The sequence below is a fragment of the Columba livia genome, chromosome 5 (assembly GCF_036013475.1).
Source record: "Columba livia isolate bColLiv1 breed racing homer chromosome 5, bColLiv1.pat.W.v2, whole genome shotgun sequence".
Classification (NCBI taxonomy): Eukaryota; Metazoa; Chordata; class Aves; order Columbiformes; family Columbidae; genus Columba; species Columba livia.
This window is the reverse complement of record NC_088606.1, coordinates 37141239-37159773: the sequence shown is the minus strand read 5'-3', so window position 1 is coordinate 37159773 and position 18535 is coordinate 37141239. Positions and strand designations below refer to the sequence as shown.

The 18535-nt window shown below is 38.5% G+C and overlaps 1 protein-coding gene across 1 annotated transcript in view; it reads left to right on the top strand.

The window, feature by feature from the left end:
• The window catches only part of DCAF5 (DDB1 and CUL4 associated factor 5), a 79278-nt gene that overhangs the window by 15216 nt on the left and 45527 nt on the right, over nucleotides 1–18535 (top strand). The window contains exons 3-5 of the mRNA XM_005502265.3: nucleotides 528–564; nucleotides 3061–3200; nucleotides 7302–7431. Coding sequence (XP_005502322.2) covers nucleotides 528–564; nucleotides 3061–3200; nucleotides 7302–7431 — 307 coding nt within the window. The remainder of the gene's footprint in view (nucleotides 1–527; nucleotides 565–3060; nucleotides 3201–7301; nucleotides 7432–18535) is intronic.

The window sequence follows — 18535 nt, the reverse complement described above, 5'->3', positions numbered from 1 at the left end:
GGTTTTTGTTAATACAAAAGACATTACACTGGCTGTCACGTTCATGCCTTTTCAATGGTTGCAAAACCCTGAATGCTGACAGTGTGAACTGGTGGCATTTGAGCTGAGTGCCCAGTGAGTTTTGCTCCTGGTATCTCTTTGTCTTCCATTATCTTTTTATTCAAATCCTCTGAGCAGGAAGAAAGGTGTGTTCGCATGAGAGTTAAAAGTGTTCTGCAGCTTAATGCACTTCTCTTACTGCCAATGTCCTAAAACTCGAGCTCAAACTGAATGAAGAATGATCAGTAACACAGTTAAGTAGAATTATTTGTTGAGCAGTAGCAGATGGAATGGATTGGTGCATTTGATCATGACTGGAAATGTCACGTGGAGCCTTTCACATAACTGAGCTGACCACTTGGCAACTGAACTGGTCTCTCTGCTTCAGTTTTGTTTTCAAAATAGAAAATAAATTTTTAAAAATTACTGGGTTTTGCGCTTTTTCACCACTGGAACCTGATGTTAAGTGTTTATATTTCTCTTTATAGGCAATGATGAGCAAGTTATACTCCATGATGTTGAAAGGTAAATACACAGTTTGTTTCCTCTGCTTCATGTGCTCCCTTACTGTCAACTAACTGGATACACTTTTTGTTTTAAATTAATGGTCTGGGAGAAGAGCGCAGTGTTTTAATCATGAAACATGCTTTTTATTTATCTAAATTCATATCTGAAATGAAGTATTCCCTATCATTGCATTTTTTTAAGCACTTGGGTTCTGCATTGTTTCAGCCTTGGGAAAGAGACTGGTTATTAGATATATATGTTCTCCTACAGGAAGCATAGTAGGTTATGAGTAGATTCATGGCCAGATTATTCTGGCACATATACAAGTATTGTGGCACATATGGGCTTTTTGGTGTGTTTTGTTTTTCTTTGTTTGGTTGGGGTTTTTGTGTGTGTGTGTTTGTTTTTTGTTGTTGTTTTTGTTTGTTTGTTTCCCAAAATGCTCACCTGATTTGTATTTAAGATAGCTACTGCTTGGCCTACCTAACTGCCTTTTAAAACTTTGGCTGCAGCTGCCTGATTCTTCACACTGATGTGAAGAATATTTATTTTGATAGTTTATACTGAAACTGCAAAGAAGTTGGGAATTAGGCTTTGTTGTGCTGCATCAATATTAGGCTGTTAGTAAAAGTATAATTAATACAGTAGTGGTAATATATTAAATTTGGCTTCTCTCGACAACATATAATATCTTTTGAGCTTACTGCTCTTAAAGTAGAAGAACTATAAAGTTAAATTTTTGAACTGTACTAATAACTTCTACAGATTTAAACAATGACCATTCAATAACATGAATTCAAAAAATCAAGTATAAAGAAAAAGTGGAAACAGATCTATGTTAGGACAGAGAAATATAAAACTTTAAATCTTTTTGAGTTGCCTGAATCGTGGTTAAAATAATATGGACATATTTCTTGCTGAGTTTGTCCAAAACCGTTTACATCAAACTGATCAGTGTACGTCTGCCTGTCATCATACCGTATATTTGTTTCTTGTGTAAATCTTGCATGGGAGCTGGGCAGAAGTAACTTTCTCTTGCTCTTCAAATGCTTTCTCAGGAATATTATGTTGTTCGAGTGTTTTGTTGTGTGTGTGTTTGTTTGTTTGTTTCGCCCTTTTTTTTTACTGTGTGTTTTTTGTGCATTTTTGTTTGGTTTGGAAGGGTGTTTGTTTTTGGGAGGGTTGTTTTTTGTTTGGCGTTTTGATTTTTTGTTGGATTTTTTTTTAGTTAAGTGTGGAAATGTCAAAATTTTAGGTACTGGTGTTGTGTTTTGACTTTTCATGCAAGGCAAGATCTTTGTTCTTGACAATTTTCTATATAAAACATTTTTTTCCTGCTATGTCTTGCTTAGATGTTTTAAAAGGTCTTTTTGGTATGTATGTATTTTTAATGTGCTTTTGTTATCGGGGTTTTTTTTTAGGTATGCCAAATCCAGTTGTAATGTGTATAGAATTCATTCCTCTAAGGCTATTTGTGTGATCTTCTGAAAGAAACCTTACTAGTCTGACATACTGTGTTCTAACTGACTTCTATAGAAAGTTGCTCTGTCTTTTTGAATGATAATGCTTGATCTATCAACTGCTTTTTCATATTTCTAAATGGATTTTTCTTTTACTGTTTTTTGGCCTTTCTGTTAATGGTCCATGAGACAGAATTAGCAGATCAATTACTAAGAACATCAATTGCCATGTGAGCAAAACACCGATTTTACATGGGAATGCTTTGGTGGAGTTTCCATGAGGTATAGGGATTATATACAAAGTGTGTACAGCAATAGAGGGGTTTTGCCAAAGAAATAAAACAGCCCCAGGGTCTTCTGTTTTAGTATTTTAGCTTTTGGCCTCTCCATGCCACTGTTTCGTCCTTTTTAAATGATTTTAAAAGTTGGGAAAAGAACGGAGAATGGTAGTTTGTTTGGTTTTTTAATAGCTGTAGAATGGCTGAAATCTAGGTACTTTCAGGATGCTTACTTTTATTTTGTTATTTTCACTGCTTTTTCTAGATGGAAAAAATATAGGTCTGGTTCTACCCTGGAGATCTAAGAAAGCTCATTTTAAAAGCCAGCTGGAAAGTTACTCTTCTGTGAGCTTCAACTGAACTTCTAGATGATATAGAAGCCTGTATTAAAGAATGGGTTTACATCTTGTTTTCTTTTTACATTAAGTAAGAAAAGTTTTGTCCACAGATCCCAAGACCTCTTTCCCTTTCACATTACCTCCTGCCAAGCGTAATCTAATGCAATATGATTTCCATAGCATCTTGCAGTTTCTGAAGTTTTTAATATGTGGGTTTTGGTCTGCAGGTTTTTTCCCTCACAGCACGATATCTTGGTCACTCTATGTGGGCTTTTTTTTTCTTTTTTTTTTTTTTTACTCTAATTAAACACAGGTATCTTCTTATGAAGTTATATAAACCTTGTTGCTAAGTATTATTAGGTAGATAAAGCTGTAAATACTTTGCTTTTTAAAACAACGGCAAAAGAAGGGTGATACTATGGTGTGTCTTTTCCCCAGCACTGAGACCTTGGATGTGTTCGCCCATGAGGATGCAGTGTATGGCCTTTCAGTGAGCCCAGTAAATGACAACATCTTTGCCAGTTCATCAGATGATGGCCGGGTTCTTATCTGGGACATCCGAGAGTCTTCCCATGGAGGTGAGATCCCTAGATGGAAAAGATTGTTGATTTAGGAAGAATCTGGGCAAGGCAGGGAAGGGGAAGGTTGTGCTTTTCTGTGACAGTTGGGACAGGGAGCGTTGGAGAAGGTTGAAAGTGAGGCGTAATTCTTGCAGCTGGTGATAAGGCAAGCCCTGATCTCTATAGTTCAGTGTTATTGTCTTAAATGACTTCATAAAGTACCAGCGAATAGTGCAGGCTGGCATGGAACTTGGTATGAATAGGTTTTAATTTGAATAAAGCAGCAGTGAAGGACATGTTTCTTCGTTAAAAATGTCTTGCTAAACTTGAAATCAATTAGGAATATGGATTTTTTTTCTGTTTCTGTGTATAGCCTGGGATAAAAAATTTTTTGATATTTAGAAAGATGTTATTTTGATTTGAATAGTTTTCCAAAGCTATTTATATACTTCCCTGTGACACTGAGAATTGTTCTTATGCATGTTTTCTGTTTGTAGGGAAACTTAGCGCCCTTATGTGATAAGAGGAAAGCTGAATTATTACTTCAATCTTTGTTTTCTAAAACAGAATTGAATACCGTTGATTAATGTTACAAACCTGCAGCTTCTCAAAACACTGCAATCTGTATTTTTACAGATGCATTTTTAAGGCTGAAGAATATCAGTTTAGAATGGTAGTTATATAAATTTGAAGAGAGATAACTTCAATATACAAATACTTAAATAGTACTTCAGTAAATGAAGTTGTGAGTTTTCCCCATCTTAAAGAACAAAAAGCTAAGAATTTAAAACTTGGCAATCTGCAGGAATACAGAATTTCGTTCCCTTCATAGTTAAATAAACTTTCATCTTTTTTTTGTAAGCTGATTAAGTGCGATTGCCTCAACACATAATTTCTACTGGTCTCCCAGTAAAGTTGTTTATGCCACTGAAATCCAGCTTATGTATTTTGTGGCAATTTGTACACGTTGTTGGGTCAAAGTTGCTGTTTAACTGAATTAGCTTTTTCCATACCTAGTGAATTTGATATTTTTTCTAGACTTTTGACTAGGAAATGACTTTCCCCTTTTGACTAGGAAATGAAAGCTGAAACAAGACATACTTTATAATCTCATGTGGGAATCTTCTATAGTCATTAGTATCATGAGGGCTTTATTGAACATGAGTAACCACAATTAGGTCTTTCTTGATAAGCCTGACCAGAATACTCAGAGTAGATTACTTATTGATGCCCTCACTGCCCCAGGCATATTGCCTTTTTATAAATAAAAATTAAATATACTAGCACTGCATTTAGTTTTCAGTAGTCTGATTCTTACTGTGAATTCTGATTCTCTTATGCAATCCTGATACCCCTTATCTCTTTCCCATCTGGTAATTTTATTAAAAAATTCTGAAAAACAATGCACACAGTATATGTACGTCACAGACTTTAATAAAAATAATGTCTCTTCTCTGAATCAGACTTTGAGAAACTCATTAACAACATTTCCTTTTGCTCAGAAGTCCCTTACTATTCCTGTTTTTCTGTTTTCATAATATCTAAGCAAGAGGGCCAGACACTGAATATGGCTTCCAAATTAGAAATGCTGAAATGCTCCTTATTCCCTTCTCCTGAACTCTACACCATAAGGATCTGTCTCTGTTAGGAGAACTACCTGTTGCTGACAGTGGATGTCAGCAGTGGGTGGGACTGGGTGCCTAAACGCATCCGTATGAAGCTGCTTAGTATCATAAACTAAAGTCCAATCTGATTGGAGTTTCTGAAATGGTATGAAATGAAGTTTGTCCTTCTTTGGTGTAGTTGAACCTTGCTACTGCTTTTACTGTTCCTGCAAGTCTGAATGAGAAGGCTATACCAGGGAAAATGGAGTGAAGGAGTGTTGTCTGTGATACATTTGTGGCTTTTTTGAGTAGTGTCTTAGGTTCTCTGAATTTTTAGTGAAGGGCTTTTGCATGCTTGTATAGGTGTCCTGAGTCAGCAGTTCTATGTGAACCCTGCCAATGGTTACTACAATATAATACTTGTCACTGGGGTAATCCCTTTGTCTGCAATTGTGTTGTCATGGGGATAGGTGCTATGCCTGCCAGCGCCAAGTATAGTTAGTTACCCTGAGTGGCCAGCTCATTAAAATCTTGCAAATAACGTCCTAGTTTAAAGAGTGCATTAGAAGAAGCTGGAAAAGGAGTTTCATTCCCCTTCTGTTTCTCCCTGTCTTTTACTGCTGAGTGATTTACGCAGTAATTTTTATAAACCCACTTTTAGTTTTTGTTAGAGATGGTGTTGAGCTACTCTCATGAGAAACATGTTCATATTCCAGTGTATAAGAGCTCAATTGTGAATGAGCATAAAGAACAATAAAAAAATAACCCTCATACTTTTCATTAAAGTGACTTAGTGCCTCATTAGTTTAGCTCCTGCAATCTTTCTTTAATTTGACAGACTGAAAGGGAATTTTTGATATTTTAGAAGAAAACTGTGGTACCAAGCCAAGCTATTTATAATAGAGGAGTGAAGTAAAAGCCAGTATTTAGAGACAATGACTTGACTAAATAAATCTACAGAAATTACATTTTTTTTAAAACAAACAACTCCTTTATTTGGCAATCTAATGTTGTCTGTCCACTCAGCTAATGCGGGCCATTGCTTCTCAGTGGGGGCTTGCATTTTAGAAACACAGGCTTTTCTGTCCCAGCAGGGATCTGATGTGATGATGCAAATGTAGAAGGTCAGTTTTGATGTTAAACCTTATTTGAAGCTGCTGGCAGCCCAATAATCTCTAAAGCCTTGGGGTCTGCTGACAGAACAAAACTTTGCTCCTGTTCTTCCCTTTACCTCTGCCTCCTGTGACAATTAATAGCACCAGGAAGCTTCAGCCATGGTCAGAGACCTTTGTTTTTATCACTGCTAAATGAATGCTAACAAAGGAAAGTCCCTGGGTCACAAAGCTTGTAATAAGAGGAGGATACAGATGGGGCAAGGCAAGTAAACATTAATTCTGTCTCAATTGCTTGATGGGCAGTAGTTTCAGAAGATATTGGGAATTTGACAGGGTTATCTGTTTGACTATGTTTTATATATCTTTAATGAGGGATACGAGGAAAGAAAGTGAAATACTTTTGGAGGTGCTCATGGGGCTGAAGGTGCCTGCACACAGTGGCTCTTAATAAGGGCAGCAAGAGAGTCTCCCATGCACATGAGCAACACAGTGCTTGCATCAAATCAAACAGCTAATCGAAAAGTCTATCATAATCCCTGGCTCAAAATAGGCATTGATTCTGGTTTCATAGTTGAGTGAAAGAGTGGCAGCGTACCACAAAAGGTGTACACGGTGAAGAGAAGTAGACTGTGCTTAAAGCCATAAAGCTAGCAAAAGAATACAGAGAAGGATGACAGAGTCAACACTTTTTCCCATTCTTCATGGAGGCAGCATTTTGATGGCATGAATAGGGCAGAGTAGCAGGCCAAACACAGCCTTGTTACACCGATCAAGATGAGAGGGAGATGGTCTGCATGAGCCTGTTTTTAACTGTGTGTGTGAAAGAGGAATACCCTTCTTGTCTACTTGTGCAGCGCTCTAAGAGGTGACAGGCCTCTTTTCCCCAGGGTTGGCAGCTTTCTTTGAGCTGAGTTCCATGCAGACTTATTTCGCTCTTTGTAGTACCATTCTCCCATATAAGCAATTGCTGCTACATTTACAGTTTGGGTGATCATTAACGGCTGTGGAAGCTTCCGGGTATGTATTGCTAGGAAACTTTCTGAAGCCTCCAATGTGTAGTGCTTATTACGTGACTGGTCATGAACCTTAAGAAGATTCACATACTTGATCTTTAAGTGGCTGGTTTTAAACTCTGATAACATTCTGTAAGCAAAATGGTGTCTTGAAATCCAATATGTGTCCTTTTCCATCTTTAGACAAAGCTAATGTATACGGGCTTGGATTTTAAAACCTCAGGTTTTATATTGCTTCGGATGTGTCAGCTTGAGAAATGGTTTGAACATGTCTCCATATCTTTAGATCTTGTCATACTATTTCCGTATTAGGCTGCCAAACTCCTTGCATCAAACAGTTGTATGCACTGTTTGTTCTTATGTCTGAAATCTCAACTTTTTCAACAGAGCCCTTCTGCTTGGCACACTACCCCTCAGCCTTTCACAGTGTGATGTTTAATCCAGTAGAACCCAGATTACTGGCCACTGCCAACTCTAAGGAAGGCGTAGGACTCTGGGATATTCGTAAACCTCAGAGGTAAGATCTGGCTGTCCTTGTTTTACGCTGTGCTATTTCTTTCCCTTGAGAGGTGATGGCATACTATTCTTTTTTTTTTTCCTTTTAAGTCAGAATACACCATGGTAAGAAAAGATGCAGAACAAAGTTAAGACCAATGTTAGTAATGCTGAATTAAATTATTTTGCATAATTTCCATTGTTCTTTATACGTATGATCTGATTTGATTTAAAATGGGACTATATCTTCAGCGTTAAGGTAAGTGATTTTTTGGAAGCCTGCCTGGCCTCCTGCATATTAACTCAGATTGTTGTGTAAAGTTGACTTCATGATATTTATCTCTGGCTTGCTAATACTGGAAGAAGCCATGGTGGAACCTAGCTGGTTTACAGGTGGTTTTTTTCTGCCCAGCTCAGTTTCCAGTTGTTGACTAGAAATTGTGGTCAAGGCAGCTTCTTACTCAATGCTAAAGAGTTTTTTTTTATGACTTTCTAGACACCTGGATAATCAATTTGGTTCCATAATGTGTTTCCAGATTTGCAGAGGATTTAAAACAAATGAAGGGAATAAGTTTGCACTATGAAGTGTGGTTAGACTGGGTTCTAAAGTGGACATATGCAATGTCTGATACCGGAGTTTAACATACCTGAGAGATTAAGCTCCTGTTGAAGTCTTTTTAAATCTTTCAGACTTTGAAAGTAATTCCTTTTTTATCATAATAATCAGAAAAACAATTTGAGCACCTCAAGTAAATGCTTCTCCCATACCCCCCCACTTTTATGTTTACATGTTTCCAGTTACAAGTGTAAATGTAGAAAGGATAATGTCAAAAAAATTGAAAAGAGGGGAAAATAAGTGGTACTTGTTTTACTGTACAGTAGCCTCAGTTATTTAAAATCTTCCATAGCATACACTTGACTCTCCCCTTATTGATGAAATTTTTGGAATATCTAGAAGTGCACATCACTAAAAATTCTTCTTGGGTTTGTATTGTACAGAGAGAAAAAGCAACTTCATATGAAGTTAGTCATAACTGGCTTAAAAAAATCTAAAATGTTTAGAGATCTGTTACAATAGCAGCAAAGTCATGGTTTCAGGAGGGTTTATTATTCTTAAATTGTAAACATTAATGACTTGAATATATATATATATTTTATTTTTTTTAAGCTTGAAACCATATTTGCATGCTGATGCTGGTGGCTCTAGAGCTTGCTCACACTTGTATAGTTTGCCAGAGCCCTTATTGGCAGCTGTTGTACAATTTGCTATTAAGTTTAGGTTTAATAAAATTTAACTGGAAAGGGGCTTAGGAAGTTGCCTAAGCTATCTTCTCTTATCCTTGTCGAGCTCTTTATATCTAAGTGTTAGTAAGTAATTTTCTAACATCAAACTAACTTAAGCATTTGCTGGGTAGAGAGAAATATAAGACATTAGTTATTTTGCTCTTACAAATCATGTTTCTTGTTGTTTTTTTTTTTCTTTTTTTTGGCCTTTTTGTTTTGTTTCCCTCACCCCCCCAAAATATTTCTGTCCTTTTAACTTCAGTTCATGCCTAGTTTTTCCTTGTGAACTAATATGGACGAAGTTGGCTTCCTCCAGACAAGCCAGCTGACCTGACTTTGGTTTTGCAGGATTCTTTGTTTTTTTCAGCTTCTACCTCAATTTTGTGATTTAAGAACTTCCACAGGCTGAGTTGGTGTTGTTTTCAAAAGGAAGTTACACAAAAACATTTATCTCTTTAGGCATTTTTTTCTCAGAGTGTGAATATAAAAGGAATTATGTTGGTAAGTGGTATAGCTTATGTCAACAGAAATTCTATATGGATGCAAAATTTGCATGAAGTCTTTCACTTGGGTAGCAAAGTGAAATGGGGTCAGCCCTCAAAAGGTTGTACAAGGCTGACAGGAACAGAGAGAGGAAATATCACTAAAGATTCGAGCATTGACCCTGATAAATGCAGGAGCAGTTTACTTGAGTTAGGAGTTCTCCTCTCACAAATTTTAACAGCTGTCTTTTAATAGCAGAATAGTACCTTTCTATTTTTGTTAGCTATTCTTATTAAGACTTTGATCTCTGGTAGTTTCTCAGTCTACATATAGAAGTGTTGATGAGCTATTGCTCAGGGTGGTAGCAGCTATCAAGTCATGGCAGCTCAGAAGATCTACCATGTAGATGCTCTCCTGCCTTCTTCCTCAGTCTTAACCACAAGGCAAAGTGCTTATTGGGGGCTGCTCTGTGTTTACGGGATAACAGTCCGTTATAACATTTAAGGACACGCAGTTTTGGCTGTATTGTGGCGTTGTACTTTATAATGCCAAATATAAAATAGCTATAATGGAATTTAATTGTTCATGCTTCTTGGCAAGTAACTGTATTTTTCCAGGTATAGCGCCAGTGTGACAAAGCTGAATTCTACGATCTTTTATTGAATGATGTGTGGGGAAAGGGTGCCTTATGTTATAACCTGTGGGTTGCCCTGAAGGGCTTGAATAAATTAAATTGGTAGAAGCTTGTATGCTTACGTCCGGTGGACAAGAGCTACCCTTTTCTAGTGATAATCGGAACAAAGTAAATCTTTCAAATTAAAAAGCTAAATGGTGATGGTTAAACATCATACCTTGCAACTACAGTGCTGAAATGAGGAGGTGGGTAACTCATACCACTTTTTCCTGCGTAGGGGAACGTGTGCAACATCCTTTTTGTACAACTGGACATACGTTGTATATACTGTGCAGCTGTTCCCTTAAGCACTGAATTTCAACTATTTGCACCTACTCGGTGTGGTGCATTGTGTAAAATATGCATGTTTCCTACATGCAGCCTATCCTCCCAGAGGACTTGGAACCAGGAAAGTGAATAGTAAGAGACAGGCTGCTCCTCACAGAGTAAATGCTGCTGGCTGATATTAGAGCCTCAGACTTGGACTTGGACAGCAAACTATAACTTACATGAATGCAGGTGATAAGTCTACTTTCAGCTGCCATTTTTCTGGGACAGCCATCAGCTTCCTCTTTTGCTTGATCAGCGATGTGCCCAAAACATGGTGAGAAGGGTGTGTTTGGCTGAAGGAAAGAAAATGGCCTAAAGCATTTGACTGCCATTGCAGTTTGTTCCTAGGAAACTCTCAGGGGAGGAGACTCTTCAGAGTGAGTTCTGTCCTGCTAGTGGGTTGCCAAAGCCAGAGTCCCTCATATTTAAATAAATTAAAGTGGATTTTTAGTTTTTATTAAATTAACAGAGCATTTGCCAAAACTCCCACTGGTCTCTGCAGATCTATCTTGCTAATCTAGAAATATGGAACTTGATTTACAATGTGTTGTCTAACACTAGACAGCAGCTAAGCATGACACGGCTACTTGCTCACTCCTTCCTGCTGGAATGGGAGAACCAGAAAAGTAAAAGTGAAACAACTTGTGGGCTGAGATAAAGACAGTTTAATAAGTAAAACAAAAGACACACAAACAAGCAAAGCAAAACGAGGAATTCATTCCCTACTTCCCATCAGCAGGCAGGTGTTCAGCCATCTCCAGGAAAGTCGGGCTCCATAACACCTAATGGTTACTTGGGAAGATAAACACCATCACTGCAAACATCCCCCGCTTCCTTCTTCTCCCCTCAGCTTTATATACTGAGCATGATGTCATATGGTGTGAGGTATCGCTTTGGTCACTTCAGGTCAGCTCTCCTGGTTGTGTCTCCTTCCAACCTGTTTTACATCCCCAGCCTTCTTTTTGGCAGGCCAGGATGAGAAGCTGAAAGGGCCTTGACTACTTAACAACAACCAAAACATCAGTGTTTTATCAACAGTATTCTCATAATAAATCCAAAACACAGTACTATATCAGCTGCTAGGCAGAAAATTAACTCTGTCCGAGCTGAAACTAGGACACGTATGTGGGGCCAAATCACTTTGCCTTATGAGGAAACAATTTTATTGATTTGTAGGTCAGTTAAAATGTAATCCTCGCTTCCATGTGGAAATGGAAGCCAGAATTTAGGCTTTGATCTGCGGAATGTTTGTTAGTCTCTTCCAGGGAAAATACACTGAGAACTTAATTATCAGGAAAAAAACCCTTTTTTGTTAACGGTAAAGTAATCCACATAATGCTGTAAGTACTTGCGGTAGACTTCATATGGAACTGAAGTTGGTATGTAAGGCAGTTTGTGTTTATTTTCCATATTCTTATTAATAATAAAGGACACAAAGCGTAGTTTCAGGTAAGATGTGTACCAGAAGTGTTTTGGATGATGAATTTTATAGGCAGGATGGGTTAAATAGCCAGGAAGCTCGCTGTAATCTAGGGATAAACAGGAAGCTGCCTGTGTAACTTGTGTGCCAGAACACTAGCACTGCAAAGAAGGGCTACTCCATCAGCTGCTTTTCTCATTGTCAGAAAAGTCTGCTAATGGTGGAAATCCTTGCTTCCCTACAGGTTATAGCTCTCATATATTGTCATCAGTATCCAAGAAAATATAACACTGCCTGAGGTGTGGGAAGGATGAGGGAGTAGAGGCTGTTGGGGAACATGATGTAAAAGTATTAACTTGGTGGGATTGCTGAATAGCAGAATATATAATTGTGGCAGAAATTGCTAGATCTGTCTACTCCTTCCCTAGCCTACCTTTTTATTTCCATTGTTTCACATGAGATTCACTTGAGAGGGACTTTGTTTTATGGCCTAAGCTGTCAAGGGAAATTCCTCCTTTCCTTCAGTATTGATGTTATCCTTCACAATGCTGTGGCCATCATGGGAATTATTCAGACCTGCAATTCCACCTGTGGTGCTAGCAGAAATTACTAGATCAGGTAAGCTTTAGCTGTTTTGTCACAATGTGTGGTAGTGGGGTTTTGATTAGGCATTGGATGAGTAGAAAGAAGGGGAAGAAGTGTAGATACTTTCAGATGTTTGCTGTGGATTGCCAAAATAGTAACTTCCAGTGGGTAAGCAGGGCTGGAGCACTCCTGCAATGCAGGAAAGGTGAAATGGTTATATGTAGTTCATAATTTGCTTCTAATATAACACTTCATGTAAAACTCATTGCCCCAACTACTGTCCTGTTCTCTGTCAGTTCTCAGATGGAAGCAGAGTTAAACTGATGCAGCCACTACTTGGTTTGCTTCATAACTGGAGACTGTTCTTGGGAATCCTGCTGCTGCTCCCCTGCGAAATCCAGAAAGCAAATGAAAACCTTGGAATTCCGAAGACTAGCTGTTTGTGGTCATCGGCTGTACTGTAGCTATAGCAATACCTTCACATAACGTGTTATGGCCAAGAGCACTGCTGTACTAATTCTCCTTACAGATATAGGTGAGGTTTGGTAAGCCCACAGGATTCAGCTGGCCTTCACTCATTTGAAGGGGAACAGGTTAATGCTGAATTTCTGGTTTTAATCAGCAGAGGCTCCTCAGGTGAGGTATATTTTTTTCTTTAACTTTGTTCAGCTTAATGGTGCACTGTCAGAGAAGGGGTGATTTGCTTTTAACTTCTAAACTTGTGCAGCAGTCAGTGGAATATGGCTAATTGTGCAGTTTTAAACTAATAGCTCTAAATTTTAAAAATCTTGAATGATTAATAGATTAGAGAATTCATATGTAGATTCCTCTGTTGGCCAGAAACAAGTGAGCTGCATCTACTTATTTATCCGGAAAAGCTGATGGTTTTTACACCAGGGTATTTTTCTCCAAAGTATACGGCTCTTCTCCGGTTGGGTTATAGGAAAATCTGTCTTCTAGCTTGCTGTTACATACCTTCAGCCAGGAGAGTTGGTTTTATCTGCTTCTTAATCAGGCAACACTAAACACCTCTACAAATTAAAAATAAAATACTTTTAGGCTTAGAAAAAAAATTCTGATTATGAGTAGAGTTTATTAATATATTGTGAAATTGGTCAACTTTCTGATGGGAAGCTGGGAGTGCTTTATGCTTGGCTATTAAAGTGAAAAAAGTAATTGAAAGGCCAGAATTTCTTGGCATGCATAGCAAAATTTAGAGACAGTTGCACAGCTCTGAATTGTGAAAAGTTTAGCTCACTTCAAATAGTCATAATTTGATTAGTCTTGCTGACTGAGTCAGGATACAGAGGCAGATTCATTTTGCTTTTTCCCAAAGTTCTTTCGCAGCTTGATACCTCTTCTGTCTCAGATTTAGTGCAGCAATTGAGATTCCCCCTTTGTCCCCCAGTATACTAATAAGATCTGAATGTGATGGGCTGGCTCTTCAAAATAGCAAATGAATTACTGTTAAAACAGAACCAATATAAGTCCAGCATGATTACAAGTTGACTAGTAATTCTGGAAATCTTATTTTTCTATTTTTAGAACGTGTGAGAATTGCCATTCTTTCAGGTGAGTGTTAAACTGAAATAAACTGTATTGTTCCAGTGCACTGGAAATCTTAAATGTGGACTTGTTTAATGAGGCTGTTGTAAGGCACTCCCACCACAAGATGGGGTCTGGAAGCTGTGCCTTTTTTAAGAAAACCAAAAAAGTCAAGTCTGTGCAACTTAAATCCATATTCCAAGTATGTATTGTTGCAGAATTCCTGGGGGCAACTCAGCAAGTCAGTTTGCACATATATTTCAAGCATGTAAGTCCAGCTATTTTTAGGTATTCGTGTTCTCCCTTCTTTGGGAGAACAAATAGGCAGCCCCCTGCCTATTTCCTTCTTTTTACTGGAATCAAAAGGCTATTTTCCCCTAAGAAAATAATATAGTTATCCCCTTACTTCTTTCTTTTCCTATGATCCCCCCTTCTATCAACTAATCTGGAAGTTTTTGAGATGAAAATGGTTATTGGCTTGTCCTATTAATGAGCATCTCATACTTTTAAACTGGTTTTCATACTACAAAAAGGCTGTTCACAGGAGTGTGTTCTGCTTGTGATGGGAGTATTGAGCCTGTGCTTTTTACACAGTGGGATCCATTTGTGCGTCCCGTTCAAGGGTTAAAATGGTAAACCTTGGGTCACTATCAGAAATATATATCTCAGGGCATTTTTGTCAGCCTGGGAGGGCTTATCCGAAAGCTCCCAGGCCCTTATTCCTGCTATGTCCAGTGCACTAGTTCTGCATTTGATATTTTTTGAGCCAAATCGTCATGCTCAGAAGTCAGAAAACTTCTGGAGAAGGTTTGTTGCTTTCTTCTGGCTTAGCAAGTTGAACTGGGTTCAGGGAGGGCCCAGTAAACAGCACAGGTGATAGAGAAGACAGAGGAAGGCCTGTAGGGCTGAGAACAGGAAATAAGAAGGAAGCAAGACCTTCCTCATTTGAGGAGCAGTGAACTATCAGATTTATTGAGCTATTTGTGGCATTACTGATTTTCTTTTGCTATACTAACCTTCCCCTTTCTTGTCTCATCAGCATGTTCCTCACAAGCATTCCTGGTGGCTTTTTAGATAGAAGAGGTGAAAAATAACCAAAGTTGGAGGTGATTTACCTTCCAAGGCTGCCTATTTCATAAGAATCAACTATAAGCAGAGAGAGGTTGTTTCTGCTTGACACTTGTCTGTTTATATCCTTGCAATACAACATAGTGTTCCAGGACACTGGTCTTGAGTGTTGAGTTCTGGGAACAAAAGTGTTCCCAGAACTCAAGTGCTGGTTTCAAACTCTGAGTGAGGTAGAAATGCTTATATGTGATAAACCTTTTTAAGATTCTTCTGAAAGTTCAGGAGTCCTGTGCTGTAAGGTAGTTACAAGTCAATGTACTCAAGTGGCCTGATGGTGAGTTAAAAACAATCCTTGACCATCAGGGCAAACCTGATATCCCTTAGTGACTGTAAACTTTATGGCATATTTTAAAAGCTAACTTGATCATACAGGTCATATCAAGCCCAAGTTAAAGAAGTGTCAATTTTGTTGTTTTCCATCAATGCTTTACACACAAAGCCAAACAGGAACATTAATTCAGCCTTGATTTCTTTCTTTGTCTTGTCTGAGGAGTAACTGCAGTTCAGAGCCTTTTTAATTTTAGCTCGCATTAAATGAATATTTGTGTCTCAAACAGCAGTCAAGAAGGCTCTCTTAATGCACTTGAGACTAACCTCATATTTGCCTCCTGTGCTGAGAATTCAGAGGAAACAAGCTCCCAAACTGTGGATGAAGAATACCTTTTTCTAGGTATCAGTGTATCACCTAGTGATTAGGTAACTAAATAGTAAGCGTACTAGACTACTTAGGTTCAGGAGGATCTTGACGGAGGACTCTTCTTGAGTTTACGTTCATGTTTATGAATGTCAGGGTGTGTTGATCTTGCCAATGTATGGAGGACTTTGAAGGATGTGACTGTACTGTGTTCCTTGTCTCCAACTGACAGTGTGTTCTCTGAAGTCTTTGTCTTGAACAGAGCTTTTTCTGCCAAGTGCTAATTACTAGGTGTTAGGCTTAAGTCCTTGTGCTGCAAGAAAACACAATCCAACTCTTAAAACTATGTACTGATTGCATAACTTCTGATCCAAATTTAAAGACCTGATGAGTATTACCTTCTTGTTTCTGGATCAGTGTAATGGTCTGATGACAAGAGGAAAACACTGTATGCGCTATGTGAGTTCTTTCTATGGGGGGGTATGGAATATATCCGTACTCGTTATAATCTAAGGACACAGAAGTCTTGCAGGTGGTTTATGTTAGATTGACATGCTGACATGTAGTTGAAAGAGCTAGGTTTCAAGTTCACAAGTCCTTTGTCACTTCTGAAATACAAGTGGTAGCTGCCAGAACTACAGTCAGTTTGAGAACAGTTCTTCAGAGTTTAGTTTGACGCATGTCAAATAGACCATCTTTGCAAGAAAAGGCTAGGTATTACCTCTAATAGAAGCATGGTTTGTTTTGTTGAGGGTTTTTTGTTGATGGGTGGGAGTACAAGGAGAGGGGAGGAAAGGGAGATGATGAGTATTTGCAGCTCTGTACCACAGCTGATACTTATAGCCTGTTGCACAGGAGGGCTTTAAAAAACCTGTGTGGTGATGCAGAAGGTATTCTAAGGTCATAAAACCAGCATTGTAACCGAGTCCAAGTCCATAGATATAGGTCTCCGACGGTTGCCAATTTTAGTTTCTAGGCTCATACCTTCAAGGAATTTGATCCTTAAAATCATACCAGAGGAAGAGATAAAGCAGTTATTTTCTGTGAAACATCCATGTGCATGCAGAGTGTTATCCTTTTTAGCTTACCTTTCTGAGCTCACTCCAAAAAGTAGCTGTTGCTTCATTTTATCCGTGTGTTACCAAGGAGTCTGGTATGTTGGCTGAATTATACTGAGCTTCTGGAAGTGCAAGTGTGGGATCAGTGTTGTTGATAGTTGTGTTGCAGGGAATATTAATTCTGGGGATAACCACAGGGTTTACTTCTGACAATGAATTTAGTGAGGTTCAGGGCTCTTTAGAGGCTGGAACTGGTAGTTTGGGAATTTTCCTTCAAATCAGTATCTTTGGTTTTAATTGTTTTTTCCTTACAGGTTTTTAATAAAATGGTACATGGTGGCTACAGGAGTGGCATTGCAGGAATAGCATGTGGAGTTTTTTCTTTGACTGTTTTGTATTTTGACCCTGCATGTGAAGGAAAGAAGCTTGTGATTCTAGTCACTTCTAATGCTTGTTCTTTGGGATTGCCAAAGCCCCTGCAGATGGAGGAGTCCATCTACATCACTGAAACAACTACATGTTTAAATTATTTCAGTGCAATGAAAGTGTACTGCATGTTTCTGTTGGGAGACCTTTGTCAGTCCTGCTCTGAGCAGAGCAGTGTATTAATGAGTACAGGAAAAATGAGTGTATCTTGGCAACCACTTTTTCATTGTCAAGCTTATCAGTTAAGTTCTTTCCCTTCTCAGTTGAACCATTTGTTGTGAATTTTGACTAAATTTATGCTGCTTAAAATGATTTATTTTGGTAGGTTACAGTATAACAAATTTGAAGTTTAGGTGCACACCAGTGTGGGTCAACCATGCTACCTCAAATAGTTCAAATAACTATTTGTCCTCTCCTGCGGTTCAGGAAATACAACTCATCCAACACATGTACCACCCTCATCTGTTTTGCTTGTTTACTACTGAGGCACCTCAGCTGCTCTGTTTGTCTCAGCTTAGAACTTGAAGCTCTCCTGACCAGGTCCAACTTGGCATATTTGCCTCAAATTACACAGAACCTAAACTTAGATTTTTTTTTTTTTTTTTTTTTTCCTCCCCACCCCTATTCCCACCCCCCACCTCCATTTATTTTCCATTATTTCTTAAAAGCTCATTTTAATGTCGTAGAAGGTGCTCTGATTGTTGCCAGAGTTCATGGGGATTGAATTATGCTTTTCTGGAAATCTCTGGGATGTGTTGAAGGAGCTTTTGAATGGTAATGGCATCTGGGGGTGGTATTTTTTGAGATGTTCTTTGGGCTTACTTTTCTCATTGTAACCATAAATCTCCAAACTGCTTGCCACAGGTTTAGCCAAAATCGAAGGAGTTCTTCAGTGTTAGAAACATCTAAGGTAGTTTCCTCTGCCTTTCTAGTAGGGGGCCACTGAAGAAAAAAGGGAGTACTTGCAAATAAGCCTTTTTGACTGGGCAAAGAGAGATGGTGACAATCATTAAGGCTTTAGTCATGCTGATGGTGTTTAAGTGGTACTTCTCCTGGAAAGAGCACTGTCCTGCATATGTACTCCTTTTTTGTGGCTGCCACTTTCAGCCAGTTGATGATTTTTTTCTTCTTCCCTTTTTTTGATGACAGAAGCGCTGTGCTAAAGTTGCAAAAGATGTAAATCAGTGAATTTATTGCTAGATATTTTTACTCTGAAGGAAGTGGTCTCTTCTGTTGCTGGTGTGAGCACCGACTAATAGATAGGCTAGAAATACTTCAGGAAGTGTGCATGCAAGTCTGGTGAATACTGCCTGGTATTCAAGTGTGTGAAGCAGGTGCTATAGTGTCTTTTTTCCACCTTTATGTCTTGTCCTTATTGCAGAATTAACTAGGACAATACCATAGGAAGGGCTGTCTCACTTAGCTTCTGTTTCATATGTACACATTCCTTATCTCATCTGCAGTTCTGCTTTATGCCTGACCTTGTCAGCCTCTCTTGGGATAGAAGGTTTACCTTAGCTTTCTCTGTGTTTAGGCTGGTATCCTTCCTGTAGTGGAGTG